Source organism: Arvicola amphibius, chromosome X, assembly GCF_903992535.2.
Source record: "Arvicola amphibius chromosome X, mArvAmp1.2, whole genome shotgun sequence".
Classification (NCBI taxonomy): domain Eukaryota; kingdom Metazoa; phylum Chordata; class Mammalia; order Rodentia; family Cricetidae; genus Arvicola; species Arvicola amphibius.
The window spans coordinates 118,883,767-118,909,224 of record NC_052065.1 but is presented as its reverse complement, the minus strand read 5'-3'; the positions used below and the strand labels follow the sequence as shown (position 1 = coordinate 118,909,224).

General features: G+C 43.7%; 1 protein-coding gene and 2 pseudogenes across 1 annotated transcript in view; 1 reads left to right on the top strand and 2 right to left on the bottom strand.

The window, feature by feature from the left end:
* The window catches only part of Hprt1 (hypoxanthine phosphoribosyltransferase 1), a 36,343-nt gene extending 29,644 nt beyond the window's left edge, over positions 1 to 6,699 (bottom strand). Inside the window, exon 1 of the mRNA XM_038316465.1 lies at positions 6,547 to 6,699. Coding sequence (XP_038172393.1) covers positions 6,547 to 6,573 — 27 coding nt within the window. The 5' untranslated portion in view covers positions 6,574 to 6,699. The remainder of the gene's footprint in view (positions 1 to 6,546) is intronic.
* An 11,300-nt stretch (positions 6,700 to 17,999) lies between these two features.
* LOC119805554 lies at positions 18,000 to 19,314 on the top strand (annotated as a pseudogene).
* Positions 19,315 to 22,571: 3,257 nt separating this feature from the next.
* LOC119804149 lies at positions 22,572 to 23,048 on the bottom strand (annotated as a pseudogene).
* Between the last annotated feature and the right edge of the window lie 2,410 nt (positions 23,049 to 25,458).

The window sequence follows — 25,458 nt, the reverse complement described above, 5'->3', positions numbered from 1 at the left end:
AAACCATAAAAATATTTTTAAAAAAGAGACTTAAACAATCCTTGTTGTGGATGATGAATTGGTGTTCCAAAGGTCATATTAGCTTGGGTTCGTTTCCTGCTTTTTTTTCGGCCATGTATCCGTGTAACAAGAAAATTCATGTGTAAACCCCAAGAATTTTCATGTGATTGCCATTATTATAAAAGTGTACATAGTAGGGATTTTGTGCTGGCCATGGTAGCATGTACCTCTATATTCAGCATTCAGAAGACTGAATCAGAAGTGTTCCATGTTTGAGGCCAGCATTGCCTACATAGTGAGACACTAGTTTAATTAAAATATATTAAAATTCTCCAAAAACATTAAAGCAGATGTTATCCTCTTGAGAAAATTTATATTACCTCTGGATATGATTAAACCACTATTATAGTATATTGCTAAGATATTCCTAAATGTGAAAACTTAAACTAGTACTATTTTTTCCAATTTTTTAAATCAATCCTACAAATACATATATTGTTTCTTTTCCTTCCAAGGGTTAAAGCTATAAGAAATTTAAAATAAGCTGACTATTCAGCTCAGTGATATGGGACTCCCCTCTGTATGCTATGAGTATGTTTTATTACCATTGGTTAATAAAAGTTGCTCTGGCCTGTGGCACAGAATAGAGCTAGGCAGGGAAACTAAACTGAACGCAGGGAAAAAGAAGTCAGAGTCTGGCAGATGCCATGTAGCTGCTGAAGGAGAAAGATGACTGAACCTTAGGCCACAGTCTCATGGTGATACACAGAATAATAGAAATGGGTTAATTTAAGATGTAAGAGCTAGGTAGAAATACACCTGAGTCACTGGCCAAACAGTGTTGTAATTAATATAGTTTATTATTCGGGTCTGGGTGGCTGGGAAATGAAAATGGTCTTCATTTACAGCCCAAGAATATAACCACTCTAGGCAAATAGGTCCTATAGCTACCATATCTGTAAGGACATGAATTAATACCATAATTTTTCATTTTACTAATGTGCATGGTAAAATAATAAGTATGTTCACTCTGGACAAAAAAAAACTGAAGGTAGTTTCACATCAATTTGAAATGTATGAATTCATATTAGCAGATTACTAAAATGTTAATAATTTGGCAGTCTCAACAGGAAAATAACAACTGTCAATATTACTATTATTTATAGTAATTAATACTTTTATACTCTATAAATGTTAGTGAATGCACATATGAACAAATACATTTTAGTTCCCCTTTTACTATAGGGGAAAAGAATGACATGGAACATTGACTATCTAATTAATTATGGAAGAATAACTAAGTGGAAAATTAAAGCCTTGGCAACACAGCCAGATCCTATCTCTTCAAAAATAGTATTTAAGGGCTGCTGAGATGGCATGGTGGATAAAAGCACTTACTGCCAAATTTGATCTGTGTTTGATCCTCAGGATTCATATGATGGAGGTAAAGAATCAAGTTGTTCTCTGACCTCCACACACAGTGGCAAAAGCACAAGTGTGTGTGCATGCACATACACATACAGACGAAAATACACATGCAAATAAATAAAAAATTAAAATCTTTAAAAACCACAAGTGTGGTAGTGCATGCCCTTTAATCCCAGGACTTGGAAGGCAGAGGAAGCTGACTCTCCATTGAGGCTGAAGCCAGCCTTATCTACATAGAGTTTCTGGATAGCCAGGGCTAAATAATGAGATGCTGTCTCAAAAATCAAACAAAAAATAAAATAAAAATAAGAACTATAAAAGCTAGGCATGGCAGTACTACATGTCTATAATCCCAGCATTCAGAAGAGTAAAGCAGGAGGATTCCAAGTTTAAGAAATTTCTCTAGGTATCACCCCTAGACAAAGAACTACAGGTAACTAGTAACTGCTGGGAGAATTGGCTGCTCCCAGAGAAGAGCCCCCTTATTGGTTGTTTATTGCCAAGTAATCAATCTTGTAACCATTTACACACAAACAAGAATATATATGTATGCATATGAATACATACATATATGCATGTAACAATAAAAAAAGAGGCTATCAACTTGAGAGTGGGAGCATTGGAGGGATCCTAGGAAGGGTAATGAGAGGGGCTGGAGGAAGAAAAAGGAAGAGGAAAGTGATATAATTCTATTTCAATTTTTAAAACATAGAAATTTGCCAAGTGTAGTGACACATGACACACCTTTAATCCCAGCACTTGGGAGGCAGAGGCAGGCAGATCTCTGTGAGTTCAAGGCCAACCTGGCCTACACAGTGAGTTCCAGGGCAGCAAGGGCTATATAGAGAAAGACCCTGTCTTAAAAAACAAAATGAAAGTGAAAACTTTAAAAAAGAAAATAGATGGAATTAAAAAAAACTGTAAAGTGTCTGAATTATCAACTCTGCACAAAAATAAAAATAAAGAAAATGAAAATTCAATTAATGACAGTTAGTCATTGTAATAATAAAACAAATTAGCTGATTTTCCCCTCTTACATCTAAAAAAGTTCAAAATAACAAAGTAAAAAAAAACAAGAGCTGGTCATGGTACTACATACCTATAATCCCAACACTTTAAGAGACTAAGGCAGGAGGATTCCAAGTTTGAGATCAGCCTGGCCTATATAAAGAAAATCTGTCTCAAACTAAAATAAACCAACTGTCCAATAAAGACACCCCGCCCAAAGCAACAATAATAAAATTGTAGACATCTTTTTTTTTCTGATATAACTAGTTCTTTTCCTGTTACAATAACTGGGATACAAAATAATTAAGATGGATATATAGGTTAACACAGCATAAAATTTAAAGAAAGAAACCTCTAAAACGAACTGTTCCCATTTTTTGATGATCATAAATAGTTAATTTTGTTCTTACTTATAAATGAATGATATTTTAAATACCGTTGATAATAATAAAATGGTGACAGGAAAAAAACCCACAGCATTTTAACCAATTCTGAGGAAAAAAAACAGGCTGGAGAGATGGCTCAGTGTTTAAGTGTAATTGTTGCTCTTGCAAAGGACCTGAATTTGGTTCCCAGCACCCACATGGAGGCTCACAGTCATCTCTAACTCTAGTTCTAGGGGGATCAAATGCCCTCTTCTGACCTCCACAGGCATGCTAATCATGCACATTCATACATACAGGCAAAACACCCATACACATAAAACAGAAATAAATCCTAACAAATGAAAAAAAGTATTAGATAGATAAAGGTATAGCTCAGTAGTAAAGCATATGCTTAACACATGTTAGAACCTGAATGAGATCACCAAGGAGTTAGATATCTCTCTCTTCCTCTCTCAGTAGCATACCAGGCATGGTAGAATATGTCTATCTGAAATCTCCACACTCAGAAAGCTAAGTAGGAATACTGGGAGTTGGGAGACCAGCCTATAACTACATAAAACAAAAAAAAAAAAAACCCTTTAAGCCAAGTGTGGTGGGTCATGATTGTAATTTTAGAACATGGAAGACTATATAGCAGGAGGATTATGTTAGTTTATTTAGCCAGCCTGGGCAACGCAGTGAATTCCAGGCCACTTTAAGCTACATAGTGAGCCTTTGTCTCAAAAAATATCAATAAAAAATCATTTAGCAAGGTAAAAGTTCAGTTAGTATAGCATACTTTTATCTGGACCATTTTGATATTCAAAGATATGATATATGAAACACACCTGATGTTTCATATTAGTTTGCAAAAGGCCAGAAACTTTTTCTAGCAGATAAGTTACAAGCCCATCTAGAAGCCAACTTCATGAAGGGGATCTAGCATATGGTTACTTCTTCGTCTCCCTGTGTCACCACAGTCATGTTAGTCTACACGACAGGTCACATATTATGCAACTTTAGGGTATTGACATTAGATAAAATCTGCAAAAACATTTGTCAATGCCTAAGACAGAGAAAGTATTTAATAATATTTATTCAATCTACTACAACTCCTAACTTAAATTTACTGGTTTACTGGTTAAGGGTAGAATCTGGGGCCAGAAAAAAGAAAATATGAAAGTGAAAAAGAAGTAGCACTGAATGATTTAGGCAAATTGCTTAACTCCTCTGTGTAATTGTTTTAAAGATTACATCAGGTAGGGTTAGAGGATGGCTCAGCAGTTAAGGGCACTTATTGCTCTTCCAGAGGACCCAGGTTCGATTCCAGCACCCTTATGGCAATTCACAATCATCTGTAATGCCAGTTCTGAAAGATCCGATGACCTCTCCTGGACTCCACAGGCACAGGACAAGCTCATGCTGTACATGCAGGTAAAACAGTCATATACAGAAAAAAATTAGAAATTAAGAAAAATCAAGTCCGTTAAAGGGCTTAGAATAGCAACTAGCACATAGTAAGCACGATTTAAATGGTTGTTGCTATTCCTAACATGCAGACAATTTAGGGGAAGGAAACTTAAAAAAAAGGAACAGGAATTTACAAACTAAAAATATAGTGAATTTCTTGATGTTCAAACAAAACTAAGAATAGCCACTCCTAACAGTAAAAACTGATGATTAACTCTACACTGAACAAGTACCATATCTCAAAACATAAAACCATCTGTAGAACTCCTCAGTAAGTGAATAAAAGTAAGGGCCATTTGTTGAGCATCTATTAGATCTTATGGTAGTACTTACTTACATAGGCTCCAGAGACAGAGCTAGGTTTGATGCAGAGCTCCACCTTCTAAAACTTATCCTTGCTTCTGGTGCTGACCTGAACCAGGGCTTAGTACTTAATGGAGGGGGGGCTCTCTTCCCCCTCTTAATAACTGTGCGACTTATGTCTGATAATGGGAACATACCATTGTTACAGGGTCATTTCAAAAACTAATTAGGATTATCAATGTAAACACAATGATGGCTATTATTGCTATCCCCACCTAGGGACTGTGAAACCGTTTTTTATTTGCATAAATTGTCTTACAGTCCTTGCAACACCACCAGCAGCCGGCACCAGATGATGGCACATGCTTGCCTGTAAACCACACACTGAGGTAGAAGCAAGAAGATGGCTGTAAGTTCAAGGCCTGGTTTACTTAGGGCATCAAGGGCTACGCAGCAAGAAAAAGGAAAGCTTGAGCCTAGTTGAAGATTCTGAAAGTCACACACAACATATTCTAAACCAGCAGGATTCCACATCATTAAGAACACAGTGTTTTTGCCTTAAGTAACAAGGCCTAACACGATTATGAGACAGCATTTTTTTAGGGCTCAAATGGTTATTAATTCACTGAACAAACTACTAATGAAAACTTTCCCACAACCCAGGCATTGTGCTATATGCTAAAGCTACAGTGGTGATTCCTGCCCTTATAAAGCTTATTTAAGGACCAAAGCTGTTGGCCCAGCGAGCTACATAGCAGGAATGAAGCTCTGGGTTCAATTCCTAGCACGGAAAAAAAATACAAAAAAGAAAAATCCAGCAGGGCACGGTGGTGCAGCACTTGGAAGGCAAGAGTCAGGACTGTCACAAGTTCAAGGTCAGCCTGGGGGTTTGTACCGCCAATTCTAGACCAGCCAGAGCTCTGTAGTAAGACCCTTCCTGAAAACATCAAAATAAACAATTTGTGTAAGTGGGAAAGACAATCAACAAGTAACCAGGTAACACTAAATCTACAACACTGACATAAAGAAAGCATGATACGGCATTTAACTAGTAGCGGGGACAATACTCACAATAGAGCAGGCTAAGGTATTTAATCGGAGGCAGGAGCTTTAAGTTACTTTAGCAAACAAGGCAGTGGAGCGGGGCTGCGGGGGGGGGGGGGGGGGGGGGGGGGGGGGAGAACTTGGTGGGTTACAAAAACTGGAACCAATAAGCGATGAGGCAAGATATCAGAGGCTGACTGTGGAAAAAAGCATGTCCTTTAGCCTAACAACTAAATCCATATTTTTTTTCAAATTCCTCGCAGCATCAAGGGCACCAAGTCAGATGTATCTAAATCCAATATGGGTCGTGGGGAAAATGAGCCGCCTTTTCGCCAGTCTCTGCAGGTGGAAAATGAGCGTGATTTTTCACTACCAGGGCCGCAGCGCGGATCCAAAGGAGCAATTGCGCATTCCATAAATATGAATTATGACATATGCAGAATTAGAGTCAAAGCCCAGGCCCGAACATGCCCTCCCATGCCGTTGTCTTGGATGCTGGAGCACCTTCGAGAGGTGCTCCGAGCGCTCCCGGGCCGACAAGCCCCAAACTTCCAGGTCTCTCCTGAGAAAGCTCCCCCGCCCTCCCCTTGCAGGATCATTCTCGAAGTCGCTGTCCGCCTCGTGCCCTCTGCCCACACATGTCAAGCCCAACGCCATTTCCACCTTCCTGGCCCACACGCAGTCAGCCCTCTCGGGGGGCTCAATGGAGGGGCGGCCCACCCCCGAACCCCGCCATTCCGTGCCGCCCGCCGCCCTCTAGGGACCTCCGGGCAGATTCCAGGAACCTGTGCCCGCCCCCGCCCCCGGGATATCCCGCAGCCCCAACGCCCACAGCCAGCCTTGGCGCCTCAGGGCCCCCGAGCGGCGGGCTTCACGAGGCCGCGTGGGCCTGGCTGGGCCGGCTCTGCTGAAGGGTCCCGGGACTCACCACGACGCTGGGACTGCGGGTCGCCATGACGGAATCGGTCGTCTCGCCCGAGCGAAAAGCGGTCTAAAGAGGAAGCCGGCGGAGGAGGCGCTTTGGCACGAGAAAGCCGTGAGGTAAGCCCAACGCTCTTGCCCGCCGCCGAGGCAACCGCTCAGGAACGCCACAGCTGAGGCTCCGCCCCCTTCGGCCCGCCCAGGCCCCGCCCCCAGCGGCGCTGCTAGGCGTTCTCCCGCGCTCCTCCACAACTGGTGGCTGTTTTGGTCAGGTAGCCGTGGGAATTTTCTTCTGGAAAATTCCGAGGCTGGTCAGACCGCAGCCTCCAGCCCGCTTCCAGTAGCCCAGAAGACTCCCAAATAATCAAACCTACCTCAGTCCGCATGTTTCCTTCCTTATGACTCTTAAACTAATGGACCCCTCTTCAGGTTCCGTTCACCACGTGGTTCCCCGAGCCAGGCGTCCCCTTCCCAAGACCTACATGGTGACTAGCTTCCATTTTCCTGATTTAGGACCAGTTCTTTCAAAAACTTATTACTTAGTTTTAAGAACTGAGACCTACAACCCTACAATAGCCTGATCAGGGTACAAATCCAAGAGGAAAAACTGCTTTGTAACCTTGTAAAATGGACCCCAAACTGCTTTTTGCCTTTACATAAAATGAGCATTTTAAGCTGGGTATGGTAACAAAAGGTTATATACCCAGCTACCGAGGAGGAGCGCATATCCCATCTACCTGGGCAATTTAGTAAGAAATTGCTTCAAAATAAAATTTGATAAGGTGGAATAGGGATTGAGAAAGAAAACGTGCCCTTAAACAGGCCTCCATACCTGCCCATGACTACAAAACGCGCACGTAAAAGGAAAGCATTGCTGAGAGAGGTTCTTGTTATCAAAAAGAGTGTTGACATTGCTTACAGGGCCAATTTTAGTCGGGCGTGGGGAAGCGCGCTTGGAATTCCAGCACTATGGAGGCAGAGGTAGGAGAATTGCAATTGTGAATTCCAGACCCGCCTGGTTTACGACAACAAGCTAATGACTGGAGAAAATAAGCAAGCCTGGGATATAGCGCAGCCGCAGTATGTGGGAGGCTCCGGGTTCAATCTTCTATACCACAATAAAGAATGAATGAACACAGAATAAGTGAAATGAGCATATTAACAGTACACAATCAGAATCTTGGTGGGAATTAAAGAACTACACATGCCTTTGTGTCGGAATATGTATAATACACAGTGGATGGGAACTGTGGCTGTTACTGACGTTTATTTTTGTCCCTACGTGGAATGTGTTTTCTATTTTGTTTATTAGATAGTTTGTCTTGAGATAGGCCATCCTATAGCCCAGGCTAGCTACAGACTTACTGTGTTGCTGAGTATGGCCTAGAACCCCTCTTCCTCTTGTCTCCATCTCCCAAGTACCGGGATTATAGACTTTCCAGTGTGGAACCAGAAAGCAACATCTACCGCTATTTACCTTCAAATGCAGCCAGCAGTTGCTTTCCCTAACACTACTCCTGACGGCCCCATTTTTACATCTCCAGCGCCCATCACAGTCAGTGGCCTCCCTGTGAGTAAAGACATTGTTATGAGAGACGCGATGGCAGAGTTTTGAAACTGGGCAAGTCATTGTACTTCTCAGAACCTAAGTCTGTTTCTTCGAAGAGGATGGCTTAGTGGGTGTAGAGCTAGCTGTGCAAGCACAAGGGGCACCAACACCCATGGAAAAGCCTGGCATGGTGTTTGTCTATATGCCCAGCCACGGTGGGGACAGAGGGAGGCAGACCTACACACTCGCTGGCCAGCCAATACAGCTGAAATGGCGAACTTTCTATTCAGTGAAATGTTCTTAAAAATAAGGAGGGGAGGGGTGACAAGAAGATGCCAGCCATCAGCCTCTGGCCTCAACTCATGCATGCACACATCTACGGGGAGGGCACCTCCCCCCATGCATATTCAGTGCATACACACAACTGAACATTTAAGATTTTTAAAATGTAAATAACCTGGGCATGCTGACTTGGGCCTATAGTCCCAGCTACTCGAAGGTGGAGATAGGAAGATCAGCCTAGGAGTTTTAGGCCAACCTCGGTGAGAGCGCATCTCAAAGCTATGATAGGCCAACCTCGGTGAGAGCGCATCTCAAAGCTAAGTGATAAAGGAGTGAAATTCAAACTAGGAATGATAATTTTGGCTCTGCATGCGGCCCGCAGCTCCTTTCACCACACTGAATGATTAGTATGAAAGTTGTAAAAATTATTTAATAAAGTACTTGCCACAGGACTTCCCACATATTCGGAGCTCAAGAAACACTAGCTGTTAGAATTTCAGTGTGTGTAGATGTGTGGACTCCATACCTACCTCCCGAGTTTCCCTGCCTTCCCTGTCTATCATGGGGAGTTGGGAAGCTATGACAGAAAAGACCCATCGGGACTTGGTCTGAGGAAAATCTATGTCGAAGTACTTCATTCATTCCGAATTACCCCTGTGACTTTGGGCAGTAGTTTTTACAGTCGTGTGCCTCAGTTTCTTCATGGTCAAATGAGTCTCTGTCACAGGATGTGGTAAAGAGTAAACAAACGGAAGATTAAACAAAACAATATATTCAAGAGTTCCTAGCAGCGTTCTCAGCTCAACATATGGTCATGCTAATGTCATGTGTTCCCTAGTTTTGCCTTAAATATTTCTTCCCACGATTTATCCCTTTTGCCTCTTCTTCCCTTTGGCTTCTTCACGCTCCTGTTGATAAACATGTTGGTACTTTCCAAGTTGGGGGCTATTCCAAACAGGGCTACTATGAACGTTTTGGTATATGTTTTAGAATAGGAGTATTTTTGAATGCCTGTCCATTTGGTACAGACATTGAAGTTCATATTAGTACATTTTTATTCTTATCCTTTTAAGAAATAGGATCTATCTGATAGTTACTTCTGGGAACTTGTAGTTATATTTTAGCACACAGCACACATGGACTCAGTTACCCACCTTTCCATCCCTTCCCTACCATGATATTCACTTCCCCTGCCTCCTCCCTCCCTTCCTGCTTCCCCTTTCTTTCCCCCCAACCTCTCTTTCTTTCCTTTTTTTGAAGATAAAAGACAGGACTTCCTGCATACTAAACACATTCTCTACAGTGGAACAACGGCCCCAGGCCTCACATTTGTTTCTAAATTATATATATTCAACAACTCAGATCTCTCCAGCCTGATTCAGACTTACTGTTTCTTTCCCTAAATCATGTATAAAAATATTCCTATATACAGAGGGAGGATTGAGATGAGTCCCATGTAGCCTAGGCTATCCTCAAACTTATTATGTAGCTGAAGTTGGACTTGGACTTCTGATCCTATTGCTTCCAATATTTGTTCCACTAAGCAGGGATTGCTTTTTAATTTTTTTCTTTTTTTTAAATTGATGTAGAGTATCAATATGTAGGTCAGGACTAGCCTTGAACTGTTGTAAATCCTCCTAGTGTCTACAGAAACCAGAAGAGGACGTTGAATTTCCAGAACTGGAGTTATAGATGGTTGTGAGCTTCCTTGTGGGTGCTGGGAGCAGAACTTGGATCCTCTGCCAAACCAGCAATTGCTGTTAACTTCTGAGCCGTCTCATAGTGCCCCCTACTCACCCCATTTTGAGACAGAGTCTCACTATATAGCTGTGGCTGGCATGGAACTCACTATGTAGAACAGACTTAAGACATTTGCCTGCCCCTGCCTCCTGAATACTGGTATTAAAGACAGCTGATTTTTCTTCTAATTTTTTAACAATGGATTATGAGGTTTTGTTTGTTTTGAGTCAGAGTCTCACTATGTAGTCCCTTTTGGCCTGGAATTTGCAACCTTCCTGCCTCTGTACAGTGGAAAACACCCCACAGACTGCAAGCTGAAAGACAATGCTCTTTTGGAAAGTGAACCATCTGGTTCACATATAAAGTGCTTTTACCGAAATCAGCCATTACCTTTAAAATTGAAATTTTAAGTGTATTATTTCAAGGTTTTGTTTTCCCATTTAATATGAAATCAAGGAAGTGATTATTCCTAATTCTCATATGAGCTACTGAAATAATGTTGTCATATGGAGTCAATGGAGACCAAAATTTCTCTGCCGTGGATCTGGAGCTATGCTCAGTAGTAGAGCACTCGTCCAATCAGAACCAGACTTGGGACTGAAGCCAAGCACGGCAAAAAAAATTTACCACATCACTTATGCCTTTGTTTGGACACAATTATGAATTATCTGTGCACCATACACATTTCCAAACATATATGTTTCTGCCCCACAAGTTTCTTGATTTATTTTTCTTTTATTCACTTTCTTTGATTTCTTTCTTTCTCTTCCTTTTTTTTGACAAGACCTCTCTCTTAGTTCAAACCTCTCTCTGTTTTGTAACTCCATATGTAGATTAGACTTGAACTTAGGGTCATCTCCTTTTGCACTCTGAGTACTAGGATAATAGAAATGGGTCCCTATGTCAAGCAAGAGCCTCAACTTTTTTGGTGAGTGTATGTATGTATGTATGTATGTATATGTGTGTGTGGTTGGGAGGAATATGTTCACATGTGTGCATGTGGAGGTCAGAGGTTGATATTGGTGTCTTTTTCGACCACACTCCACCTTATGTACTGAGGCAGGGTCTCTCACTTGAACCCAGAGCTCTCCTATTTGGCTAGTCTAACTAGCTTACTCCAGGGACTTCCAGTCTCTCCCTAATGTGATCTGGAATTACAAATGGCTACTACCAACATTTATCTGGGTTCTGGGGATCTAAATGCTGGTCCTCATGCTGGTGTAGCAAGTGTTTAACACGCTAAGCCATGACCTCCAGTTCTCACGAATCTTATTTTCTTTTTAACCTTAGCGTTACAGTCCTTCAAATTTCTAGAGTTGGCTGTGAGAACTCACATGTAATCCCAGAACTTGGGAGGATGAAGAAAGAGGATAAGGAATTCAAGGCTGGTCTCAGCTATAGCACATTTTAGGACAGCCTGAGCTACAGAAGACCTTATTTTAAAAACAAAAAAGATGGATTTATGTACATATATTTCCATAAGAAATATTATACAAAATACTTATCCTTAACATTTTTTAATTGGTTATTCTATCACCGGGTGGTGGTGGCACACACCTTTAATCCCAGCACTCAGGAGGCAGAGACAGAAGCATCTCTGTGAGTTCGAGGCCAGCCTGCTTTACAGAATGAGTTCCAGGACAGGCTCCAAAGCTACAGCGAAACCCTGTCTCAAAAAAACCAAAAATAGTTTACTCTGTTTGTGTGTGGTGTGGTGTGGTGTGGTGTGGTGTGTTTGTGTGTGTGTGTGTGTGTTTAATATGTGTGCCTGTGAACATGGAGGCTAGAGGAGGCTCTATCACACTCTACCTTATTCTCTTAAAACAGCATCTCTCACTGATCCTAGAGCTAGGCTGACAGCCATACAGCTTCACAATTTTTCCTCCATCCAGTCCTGTCCAGTCCCATGTTTTCCCATTCCCCCATCCTCCCCCTTTTCCTGGCCCCAGAAGCCCTAGTGTTGCAGACACTCAGGAGAGCACGTGGATCTGAACTCTGGTCCTCATGCTTGCTTGCTCAGCAAGTGCTCTAACCCATGACATTGAACTGTTTAAAATGACCTTCATCACAATACATTAATACATTTTACATCGGTAGAAACATACAACTTTAGCTATATGAATTAGAAGCTAAATTGAATCATTAGTGGCATAAAAGAAAGTGATGATAAATTTTGTGTGTCAGCTCATGCAGCTGTTGGTCCCTAGGTAGTTAGTCAGACATCATTTTGGGTGTTTATGTGAAGGTGCTTCTGCAGGAGATTAACATTTATTTAGATCAGTGGATTTTTACTAAAGCATGTTGCCCTGTGTAATGGTCTGTCCTGTCTCTTTAAGAGACAAGCCACGCCCACTCCCTCCCCCATAGGCTGATGCAGGCAGATCTTCCTTCCTGCTTGCAGCCTGAGTCTCTTCCTTTTTCCATCTCAGAGGCTGCTTAGTTCTCTCCCATCGATAGATAAACACCAGAACGATAAAGATCAAACGCACTGCGCAAGATCAAGAGAGGAACCTCACTACCTCCCTCACTCCCTCCACTCCCTCCCTTTCCCCCCCCCCCCCCCCCTCTCTCTCTCTGCCTCTGCTCTTCTCCCCTTCTCCCTTCCCTCTCCATAATCCACTAAATATATCCATCCTCACTCTGCTTGGCGTGCCTATCCGTCTGTCTCTTGCCTGCCGCCACTTAGCTCCCTTCCCTGGACCAGCCACCTTTGGAGACCTGCGGCTAGTCTCGTGCGCTATTCCTGCATGGGACTGGCTGCTCCCCGGACCTGCTGCCCCCTGCCTGCCACCACATGGCCCACTGCCTGCCGCGGGGACCTGCAGCGTTTCTGCCGCTGCAGCCACCAGGGATCCGCAACATATTTTTAATTTTCCCAATACACCCTGCACTGGGTGGGTGGACCTCCTCAGATAATGACTATTGGAGAGGAAAGATTGCTGTCCCTTGAGTAAGCAGTCTGCCTTTGAATAAGAAGGTCAGCTTGTCTCCAACATACTGGATTCCCCCTTCTGGAACTTACCAGGCCTTTACAGTAACGTCAGCCAAATTTAAAACATGTTCTAACCCTGCACCTCCTCGCTCTCCAAATAAATTAATAGAACCGATTTTCTAGTTAAAATGTCTGAGGCCTAGGCCATGAAGTTCAGTGACAAACTCGTGGTCCTCATTAAAAAAGTATTGTGCCATCTTTCATTGTGTGTCAAGGAAACTTGATACGGAAACTGAGCAAGAAGAGGAGTTATTTGATCTAAGCAAACGTGATTACCAGGGTGGTGTGTAAGTATCCTCTTGGTGGTAGCCCCTTTGGAAATCATTGTCTTTGGATATACCCATCTGCAAATAACCACAGGTCCTCAGGCATGAACAGCTTCAGGTCTTGAGGCGTTTGCTAACGTATCCCCTTTCCTCTTAAGAGATGTTCTTTCTGGTATTTATGTGGTCAGCTACATTGTGTGCAAAAGGTAGATGATAAATGTTAATGTTCGTGAGCTTCTCATCAACTTGGGTGAGAAATAAATTTAGTGGTTAACCTTTCATCATTTAGGTGCTTTTGAATATTTTTTTCTTTTTCAAGATAGGGTTTCTCTGTCTCTGCCTCCCAAGTGCTGGGATTAAAGGCATACTCCACCACCATCTAGGCTGCTAAGAAATTTTTCTTTTTTCTTTTATTTTTTATAGCTTTCCTGCCTTCTTTTCTTCTTTTTCATTTTCTTTTTTCCTTCCTTTCTTTGTGTTTGTTTTTTGTTATGCCCAGATCCACGAAGTCCCCCAAAAACCAACAAGGAGACTGAGTCCCTCCCGTGTGTAAAAGCAAAGAGCCTTTATTTTATGCAAGTTTACAAACTTGGTCTCTCCACATGTCCAAGGTATTGGAATGAACGAAGAGCCCCGAGCTCAGTTAGAGTTGGGTTTTTATAGTAGTAAAGGTGAGGGTGAGGGGTTTCTGAGGTTTGGGACCCCTGATTGGCTGACATTTGTCTAGGGGTGTCCTGGTGAGTGTGCTGGCAGGTGATCCTATGTACAACGGTTGGAACGTTAAGCATTTCCTTTGGATGGTCTGTTCTTGGGTGGTGCTCGGGTAATCTCAGTTTGTGGTTCTTCCTGCAGCCAGGATTGCTTCAGGGTAAACTTCTGAGACTCAGGCCTCCATTAAACTTACTGTGGCTGAGTCCTACTCTGGCAGGTGATAATGGTTGGAAGTAAAGAACTTCCTTTGGGTGGTCAGGTTCTATTTAGCTTATCATGGCTGGCTCCTACATTTTGAGCCAGAGTTTCTCAGTGTAACCCTGGCTGTCCCGGAACTCACTCTGTAGATCAGGCTGGCCTCGAACTCACAGAGATCCACCCACCTGTGTCTGCCTCCTGGGTACTGGGATAAAGGGTGTGCCCCACCAGCTCACGGCTGCTTTTGAACTTCTGTACTAAAATATTCTAGTGCAATTTTGAAAATTACCCACCAGTCAAATAATGAGTTTGAGATGTGTACCCTATGATGCGTGGCACAACCATTGGACCAAGGGCAGTCAGACCTGTTCTTTTCAGACTACCAGCTACATGTTTTCTGACGAGATTCTTTTCTCTTTGTCTCCTGAATGTACTTTCCAAACATGTACCCTATGGGGTATCCTCTGTGGACTGGCCTCGGGGCTAATGGTGTAGCAGCTACTTGTATTTCTCAGGCCTTGGCATGTGTAAAATTGGCTGGCACAGCAGATATTCGGCAGGGCACACACGGTGGCCTGTAATCTTCTCACCCCCTCCTGGGAATGGAATGAGTTTCAGGTCCCTAATTCCTAGAGTCGAGTCTGCGCCGCCCTCCTTGTGTTTTGTGTTGTTGTGAATTCTCTGCATGCTGTCCTTGAGAGAGGAATCTTAGTTAGTTTGTATTTGGAAAGGATTAGGGAAAGGGGTAAGAGTTATTTTTGTTTGCCTTTGTTTAACTCTCTGTTGGAATGAGAACTCTGATCTCTGTTCTAAACACCCTAGCAGTTAAGGCCAAAGCAGAAGCTAGAATTAAGAAGTTACAGTTCACCAGACCCATCCTGACTTCATTTCATTTATGCCCTGGCGATGCTTAAGCACGCATGGGCAGCCAGTTTATGGAGGTTCTCCAGTTATTCCTGTCCTGGGCAGTCCTAGATGCTTGGCTGGCATCTAGCATCTAGCATCCTGACTTACTTCACTCCACCGTTTATATTAGTAGTTAAAAACCAGAAAATCTGGACTAGGGAGGTGCCTTGGTGACTTTAGGTTCCCAGCACTCACATCAACACTGACATAATTCCAGTACTAGGTAAGGAAAGGCAGGTGAATCCCAAGGGCTCACTAGTCAGTCGAGCTGAAACACAAGCTCCAGGTTCTGTGAGAAACTGTGCTTCCAAAAGGACGGTGGATAGGCTAGAGGAGCGCGTATGATACCCACCTCTGGCCTTGTGTAGTCCACATCAGAATCCCAGCGCAAGGAAAGTAAATGCAGAAAGATCGGAAAGTCAAAGTCCTTAGCTACACAGTAAGGTTGATGCTAGCCTGAGCTACGCAAGACCCTCCCAGAAGGAAGGAAAGAAGTAAAGGTCGGGAGGAAGGAAGAAAGGGAGGGAGGGAGAGACAAAGAATGGATGGATCTGGGACAAATTGGACAGAATCTTGGAAAACGTATAAACCAGGATGAGGTCAAATAGGGTGTGTAGTCCTCCTCTGCTGGTGTAAGCTGAGGACCTGAGGTTGCCTTGACACTTGTCACAGGAAGAGTAAATAGTTAGAGGTTTGGAATTTGAGTTCCACATGTGGCATCTGGAATGTGGGGAAAGCCTGCTCTAGAAAGACTCCTGGACAGGTCAGGGAGTTTGCTGTGAGATTATATGTCATCTAGTACTGCCAAAAGCTAGAGCCAGAAAGTCTCACAAGCATGACTGCTTGCTTATACAGGAGCTACACAAGGCTGCATCAATGGATATGCGGATATGCCTGAGTGGGTGGGGAAAAGATCCTGAGGCCTCAGCCCTACACAAACCAGTATAGGAAACAGGCAAGCTGGAAGCAGGAAAGGTGGTCTGATGTCTTCCCCAGGGAGGAGCACACCAATTGTTTGCCCCATGCCAAAAGGGTCAGCCCTGAAAACATATACAAGTAACAATATATAGACTGAGCAAGTGATTATATTCCTGCACACACACACACATGCGGTCAATAACAATTTGCGAGAAAGAAGCATGATTTTGAAGAAGAGTGGGGAGGAGTATATGGAAGGGTTTGGAGGAAGAAATAAAGACTTTTGAACAATAAAATGTCATGAGTTTCTGGGATGCTAGGGGAATAGTGTGACCAGAGACAGCATGCACATTCCAAGGCCCAACCCATACCCCACCCTACTTCCCATCTATCTGGATGTTTGTAGATTTTGTAATAGAATTTAGACTAAACTGCTAAGCGTACGCGTTTCCCTGAACCATGTGAACTGTCGTAGTATTAACTGAATCTGAGGAGGGTATCTTGAGAACATCTGCTTAATCGCTGGTTGGTCAGAAGTACAGGTCACAGCCTGGGACTTGGAATTGGCACCCGAAGTGGGAAGGAGTCTGTAAGACAGAGCCCCCAAGCTGTATGGAGGCTCTGATGCTATCTCCAACCTGTAGTTACTGACATTATCTCTGCCCTCTGAGACCTGAGAAGTCAGTTGCTTTTTCCAGTTACAGAACATCCAGATGTTATCTTTTGCAGGCTCTCTAGGTACGTGGGGATTTTCCCACGCATCTGTCCACAAAAGCATGCTGTGCAGTGTGCAGAGTACAGACTATGGGGCTGGAGAGATTTCTCAGTGGTTAAGAACGCTGGCTGCTCTTACAGGGAACCCAGGTTTGATTCCCAGCATCTATACGGTGGTTCACAGTCACGCGTAACTTCGGTTCCAGGGGACCCAATGCCTTCTTCTGCCCTCCAAGAGCACGTCACGAACATGTTGCACAGACAAAACACTCACATACATTTTTAAACATATATTTTTTGAAAGAGTTTAGACTATGAGGAACTTCAGTTGTGATATCTCATGCTCCTCCCATCTTTGCAGCTATCCTTATTACTATTACCAAAGCCTTGTTTCCCCACTTCATGACCCACGATGTCAATACTGAACATGTACAAGGTCCTGGGTTCTGACCTTATCACTACAATAAAAAGGCATGTTATTACAATATATGCTTTTTGATACAAACTCTTGCTCTGTAGCCCCGAACTTATTATGTAAGCTATGCTAGCCTCAGACATGCAGTGATCCTCCTGCCTCAGTCTTCTGAATGCTAGGGATATAGATATGAGCTGCCATACCTGGTTTATATAACTTTTTGTTTTTTTTTTTTTTTTTTAGACAGGGTTTCTCTGTGTAACAGCCCTGTCTATCCTGAAACTCTCTTTGTAGACCAGGCTGGTCTCAAACTCACAGAGATTCACCTGCCTTTGCCTCCTGAATGCAGTCATTAAAGGAGTGTGCCACCACCATGCCGGGAGTAACTTTTTATTTTTAGTGGTGGTGTTTTTGCATGCTAGGTAAGTACTCCATCACCGAGCTATACCCCCAGCCTATTATATATTTTTTCCTCTCTCCTTTAATTTTTTAAAATTTTAATGATGTTTATGTAAAGAAAGCAGAGGTGCCAGATCCCCAGGGGCTGGACTTCCAGACAGCTATACTGACCCATGGGGCCCTGAGAACTAAAATTGGGGCTTCTTCAAGAGCAGTTTGTGGGCAGTGGCAAGTGGCCAGTGCGGACCGGGCAAATGGGCAGGAGAGACAGGAAATTAGAGATCCTGAAGAGTTGGGTGATGTATATGAATGACTTAAAGCTACAAATAAAGATGGAGAGAGAACGGTGCCAACTGGGAGCAGGGCAAGGATGCCAATTCCTCCTCCTCCCCCGCCTGGTCCTCCTCCACCTCCCACTTTTAATCAGGCAAACACAGAGCAGCCCAAACTCAGTAGAGATGAGCAGCGGAATCGAGGAGCCCACTTACAAGACATTTGCAAAGGGACCAAACTGAAGAAGGTGACCAACATTAATGATCAGAGTGCTCCTGTCATCGAGAAGCCCGCCCGAAGGGAGTGGTGGTGGCTATGGCCCCGGAGCTGCTGCTTTGCAACCCAAAGGAGGTCTCTTTCAAGGAGGAGTGCCCAAGCTGCGACCTGTGGGAGCCAAGGATGCTTCAGATACTCGAGCTGGTAAGCCAGCCCTATAAGTCCCCAGTTCTCGAGCTGCTGCTCCGAGGCCTCCAGTGTCTACAGCCAGTGGGCATCCTCAAGAAGATACCGACAGCAGTCGAGTCTCCCTCCCAGAACTTCCCGGACGCAGAGACCCTCTTTACCCGACCCTTCTCGTCCCACTACCACTAGCGGTACAGACATGAAACACAGCTCATCTGCTCCTCCCCCACCACCTCCAGGGCGCCGTGCCAGTGCGCCCCCTACTCCTCTGCCTGTGCACAACAGCAAAGCTCAGGCCTACAATAGGGAGAAACCCTTGCCTCCAACACTTGGACAAAGGCTGCACCCAGTGCAGCCTTTTACAGTGCTCCGCCCACTGTAAAACCACCTCCTTCCTCTGTGAATATCAGAACCCGACCAAGCGGCCAGTCTCCGGCCCCTCCCCCACCGCCTTACCGCCAGCCTCCTGGGGTCCTTAATGAACCCTCAAGCCCCACTGAGTCAGCCCCTGAGCTGCCACAAAGACACAATTCTTTGCATAGGAAGACACCAGGGCCAGTCAGAGGCCTTGCACCTCCTCCACTCACCTTTGCCTCCCCCTTCTTGTTGAGTAACAGGCCACCTCCCCCAGCCCGAGACCCTCCTAGTATGGAAGCAGCCCCTCCACCTCCACTACCCATGGTCTGAAATGGTGCCAGGGATGCTCCCCTCCCCCACCACCTTACCAAATGCATGGGTCAGAACCTCCTAGCAGAGGAAAGCCCCCAGCTCCACCCTTAAGGACGCCAGCTGGGCCACCCACTCCCTCCTCCACCACCACCCCTGAGGAATGGCCATAGAGACTCCATCACCACTATCCGTTCCTTCTTGGATAATTTTGAGTCCAAGTACTCCTTCCACCCAGTGGAGGACTTCCCTCCACTGAGTATGAGCATCTTCAGAAAGTATACCCCAGCAAAACAAACCGAGCTGCCTGTAGAGCCCCACCTCTGCGACCCATTCTCAGGTGAAGCCTGGCTTGGTCCTGCTCCTCAGGAAAAGGATGGACCTCCTCTTCTCAGATGGTCCCTCAGCCCCTAAAACCTGCATGAGAGCTCCTACAGTGTTTCTCCAGTGCAACCCTAAGCATGCATCCTCCTGGCCCAGTTCCATCTATGCATCTCATCTCTGGACTTGGTGATTAGATTCTTTCTGTTGGCAGTAGGGTCTCAAGCCCTATATCCAGCCCTCTTCCAGCAAGCCCTGCTAAGCCAGAAGAGGAGAAAGCCTCTGTTTCTCCTGCTTTCTTCCAGGGAAAGGTGCCTTGTTATGGTGAATGGACACACACTGGGCAAGGTGGAGAATGGTACCCGTCTGCTGTTATTCACCAAGGGGAAGTGTGCTGTGTGCATTGTATTTCATAGTTGAGGAGGGTGGTGTGGCCAGGACTGTTGAGGAAAAGGTACTTTTCATGGGGCAGTCAGGGCGTTTGCAGAAGTGACCTGTTTTAAAGGTCAGGTTACAGAAAAGACAAAGAAATGGATCTTCATTTTTAAAGAGTGTTTTGGTTTTGTTTTGTTCTCATCCCTCTTCTCCCCATTCCAAGGGGCAAATTGTACATACACTAAATACTAATCAGTTGAACTAGACAATAAAAGAAGGGGACGAAGTAAAAAAAAACAGTTTGTGCTCTTAACCTCTGAGCTATCTCTCCAGCCCTATATCATATATTCTTAGTGTATGCACTAGCAGACTTTTGGGTTTTAAACTCACAGTATAGAGAAATCTGCGAATACAAAGAAAGAAGCATTATTTATGTTTTCAATATTAGCCCTCTGGAGTGTAGCTGACAGAGCTTTCTACCCATTATATAGGCTGTCTCTTCTCTGTTGGTAGTTTCCCTTGCAATGCAGAGGATTTTACATTTCATAGAAGCTTATTTATCAGTTACTGGGCAATACTTATCATGCTATTGAATCCTTTCCAGAAAGTTCTTGCCTATGTCCATATCTTAAAGTGTTCCCTAATATTTTCCACGAGTAATTTCAGTGATTTAGGTTTTATATTAAAGTCCTTTATCCATTTTGAATAGATTTTTGTGCAGGGTGAGTGTAGCATCAACAATAAAAACCCAGAGACAGTTATTGGGATTCAAGCTGAAGATCAGAAAAGCAAAACAGCCAAGGCACTAGAGTCCTACCTCTACCAAGGCTGGTTAACTGCTGACTGAGCTCTGAACTTTTGTCTCCTACCGTCTTATATTCCACTTTAGTGCTGGGATTAAAGGCATGACTCCCTAGTACTGCAATTAAAGGTGTGAGTCACTACCACCTGGACTGTTTCTGAGTTGAACTCGTGTAGCCCAGGCCAGGGTGGCCATGAACTCACAGAGATCCATCTGCCTCAGTCTCTGTCTCCCAAATTATGGGATTAAAGGTGTATGACACCACTGCCTGACCTCTTGATGTAGGTGGGTCTTCTATCTATCTGTTGCTTTCATTGGTTAATTAATAAAGAAAACTGCTTAGCCTGATAGGTCAGAACATAGGTAGGCGGGAAAGACAGAACAGAATGCTGGGAGGAAGAAGGCTGTTAGAGTCGCCATGAAGCCAGCCACCAGGTCAGACATGCTGAATCTTTCCCGGTAAGCCACCACCTGTGGTGCTACACAGATTATTAGAAATGGGTTAAGCAAGATGTGAGAGTTAGCCAATACGAGGCTAGAGCTAATGGGCTAGGCAGTGTTTAAATGAATACAATTTGTGTGTTGTTATTTCGGGTGTAAAGCTAGCTGTGCGGGACAAAAAGCAGGCCTGCTCACCTCATCACTACAACCTCTAGTAGCTTAGTTTTACCTTCTGACCTTCACACAGCTTTATTTATTAAATCATAAATAAAATATCACTATATTTCCCCTTTTTGTCTAATAAAAAAGAAGGCTATAACTAGTAAAATAAAAACTATATACAATAAGTACAATAACTATATACAATATATACAGGCAATAAATATATCAGTAATGTCTAGTCCATTTGCATTTGACAAATTCAGAGAAAATACTCTATATCTATCCTAACTTGTAAGACCAAAGTCTTGTACCTATTTTACTTTCTATCATAACTTACATTCTGCATGTGGTAAACAAGGAAACTATAATTATAACTATCTAGTCTTCAACTCCCTAAGACCCAAGAAGGAAATAATATTAACTGAGTAAGCAATAAGTACGAGCCAGTGACTTCCAAAAAAAATGAGTATGACAGAAACAGCTGACTGCCTGGAAAGTCACCCAAAGTTCCTCTGCAACATTGGGTGTCAGGGACCATTTTCCTAAAGGATAGATTTGTCAGGGACCATTGTCCTAAAGGATGGGTTTGTCAGGGACCATCGTCCTTACAGGGATAGCAGAGGTCATTGCCCTAAGGATGTTTACAGAGATCCCACCCCTCATCCCAACTATCTTGAGAACTATCTGTTAATGGAACCCGCCCCTTACTCCAATGTTAATGGATCACATGCTTCGGCTTACACCAGGTGCTGGCTGATGACCTTCAGTTACCCCGGCAGAGTTCCTGCCTACCCCTACCTCCACCCCATTCAAGGGTATATAAACTGTAACTTTCACCCCAATAAACAGAGACCTTGACAATAGAATCTTGCTTGGTTTCCTTCCTCTCTCCAGCTCATGTCTTGCAGGTTAGCGCCCCTTCAGAGGACCCTGAATAGCTGACCCGCCAAGCGGGGGTTACAATTGGGGCATCCATCTTTGGCCTACAGGCCTAGAATATATGACAGACTTTTCTATGAAGCAGGGTTTTTGAAGGATTGTCCTGTCTTGTCTGGGCAAGGGTTGGCTGATGGAGGACTCTCATTGGTTAATAAAAAAACTGCCTTGGCTTTTTGTTTTTTTTTTGTTTTGTTTTGTTTTTTTTTGTTTTTTCGAGACAGGGTTTCTCTGTAGCTTTGCAGGAGCCTGTCCTGGAACTAGCTCTTGTAGACCAGGCTGGCCTCGAACTCACAGAGATCCGCCTGCCTCTGCCTCCCGAGTGCTGGGATTAAAGGCGTGCGCCACCACCGCCCGGCTGCCTTGGCTTTTTGATAGGGCAGGATTTAGATAGGTGGAGTAGACTGAACAGAATGCTGGGAAAAAGGGAAGTTAGTCAATAGACATGCCTCTCCTCTCTGATACAGATGTGATGGAGCCAGCTGCCAGGTCAGACATGCTGAATCTTTTTTTTTTTTTTTTTAGAGTTTGAAATGGACTTCATTCAAAACTCGATCTTCCAAGTTAGCGTTTTCCACCAACTTGGGGAGCAGAGACCTTCACAGGCTTCACAATCTTTTGTTTAGGTGCTGCTTTTGTGGGGGCCTTGGCAGCAGCCATTGCGGTCTTCTTGGATGCCTGCTTAGCCTTTTTTGCTTCCTTGGCAGCCCTGATTGCCTGCTCTTGCTGGGCTTTCCTAACTTCTGGTTTCTGATTCCTCTTGGCCATTATATCAGCAAGGGATGCACCAGTGATGGCCGGCTGGAATTTGACTGCGGGGCGGGTTCTTTTCTTTTGAATTTCTTCCGACTGTCCTTTTTTGTGTTTCCTTCTGTACAGGACAGTCCAGTTTATCTGCCGGGGATTCCTTTTGGACAGGAATGCAGACTCGCATTTTGCATTAAGAAACTAGAAAACCTTCCCGTCGGTCCTGGCGTAGCGCCGCCCATGTCCGGGGTAGATCTTGTACCCGCTGAAACTGCACAGCTTGACCTTCATGATGAGAGCTGCTGCCCGGCCGGAGGAAAGATGGTGAAGAGCAGACATGCTGAATCTTTCCCAGTAAGACATCACTGGTGGTGTTACACAGATTATTAGATATGGGTTAGTCAAGATGTGAGTAAGAGGCTGAAACTAATGGGCCATGCAGTGTTTAAATGAATACAGTTTGTGTGTTGTTATTTCAGGTGTAAAGTTAGCTGTGTGGGAGCCGGGCGGGACAAAAAGCAGGCCTGCCCGCAGCTCCTCACTACAGTTGGCAGTCACTCTCTTTTGTGTTCTGCTTGTCCCATTAGGACAGCATACTGTCAGTTGAGGCAAAGGTATTTTCTTGCCTAGTGGCTTACTTTTGCCACAAAGAAAGAAAACTCCATGTGGAGTTTCTTCAATGCCCATCATCTTCTTTGAAACAGACTGGTGCTGCCAGGAGCAGACATGTCTCATTGTCATAAAAAAAAAAGAAAAAAGAACTGATGTTATTAAAACATCTTAAATGCCACATTCTATAGATTTCTGAAGTATTTGAAGATGACCTGTCTATTTAAAATATATTTCTCTTTGACCTTGAAAACATACCTAATGTTTGATTATAATAGGTGACTAATTACTAATTTGCATTTCCTTATTATCCTAAACAGTTGATAATAATAACTTTCAAGGGTTAAAAATTTGCATTACATTGTTAAATGAGCTGTATAGGTACAATACCTTGAACAAGATTAGAAATATATGTACAGTCTGTTTAAAAAAACAATCTCAAATTTGTATCGATATACAAAATTTGTATACAATAGAAAAGGTACCAAGACACGTGGCTAGACAGACAAGAATTATGTGTTAATTTAAGTTGTAAGAGCTAGTTAATAGGGCTGGAGAGATGGCTCAGCAGTTAAGAGCATTGCCTGCTCTTCCAAAGGTCCTGAGTTCAATTCCCAGCAACCACATGGTGGCTCACAACCATCTGTAATGAGGTCTGGTGCCCTCTTCTGGCCTGCAGGCATACATACAGACAGAATATTGTATACATAATAAATAAATAAATATTAAAAAAAGAGCTAGTTAATAATAAGCCTGAGATAATAGGCCAAACAGTTTAAAATTAATATAAGTCTCTGTGTGTTTCTTTGGGACTGAACAGCTAGGACTGGGTGGGACAGAAACTTATGTCTACGGATGAGAGATACTAACATAAAGAAAAATGAATAAAAGCTTAAATAAAAGTGAAAGAAGGGCTAAGATGAGTCATCACTCATCTGGTAAATGAATGTGCTACAAAGTCTGGTAATCTGAGTTTGATCCTCAGAATCCATGCAGTGACGGAGAGAACTAACTCCCACAAATTGTTCTCTCTCTCTCTCTCTCTCTCTCTCTCTCTCTCTCTCTCTCTCTCTCTCTCTCTGTGTGTGTGTGTGTCTTCTTTCCTTTCCTTCCTTCCCTCCTTCCTTCCTCCCTCCCTCCCTTCCTTCCTTCCTTCATTTCTTTTTGAGACAGGGTTTCTCTGTGTAGCTCTGGCTGTCCTGAGACTTTATTTTGTAGACCAGGCTAGCCTCAAACTCAGAGATCTACCTGTCTCTGCCTTCTTAGTGCTGCAATTAAAGGTGAGCACTACCACCACCCAGCCCATAAATTGTTTTCTGATCTCAACTCATGGCACATGCACACACACACCAAACACACTAAATCTAACAAAGTTTATTTTATTATTTTATGTGCATGTGTGTTTTGCTGACATGTATATCTGTGTATCATGTGGATGCCCACAGAAGCCAGAAGAAGGCATCAGATTCCCTGAACTGGAGTCATAGACAATTGTGTGCTACCATGTGGGCACTGGAAATGGAGCCCAGGTCCTCTGGAAGAGCTGAGCTATCCCTCCAGCTCCCAGCCAAATTTTTTTTGTTGTTGTTGTTTTTCGAGACAGGGTTTCTCTGTGGCTTTGGAGCCTGTCCTGGAACTAGCTCTTGTAGACCAGGCTGGTCTCGGACTCACAGAGATCCGCCTGTCTCTGCCTCCCGAGTGCTGGGATTAAAGGCATGCGCCACCATCGCCCAGCCCAGCCAAATTTATTAAAATGAGAAATAAGTGTGGCTTACATTAAGTTATTTATTTATTTTGGTTTTTTTCGAGATAGAGTTTCTCTGTAGATTTGGAGCCTTTCCTGGAACTAGCTCTTGTAGACCAGGCTGGCCTCTGCCTCCTGAGTGCTGGGAATAAAGGCATGTGCCACCACCACCCAGCTCTTAGGTTACTTTTATATAGGTGGTGTTTTTGTAATAAACTTCTCTTTTCCTGCCAAACAGAGCCAAATTCAAATTCACATGTAAATGGTTTATAGGGTGACTATCAAAAAGTATACTTCTAAGCCCAGTGGTGGTGGTGGCACACACCTTTAATCCCAGCATTTGGGAGACAG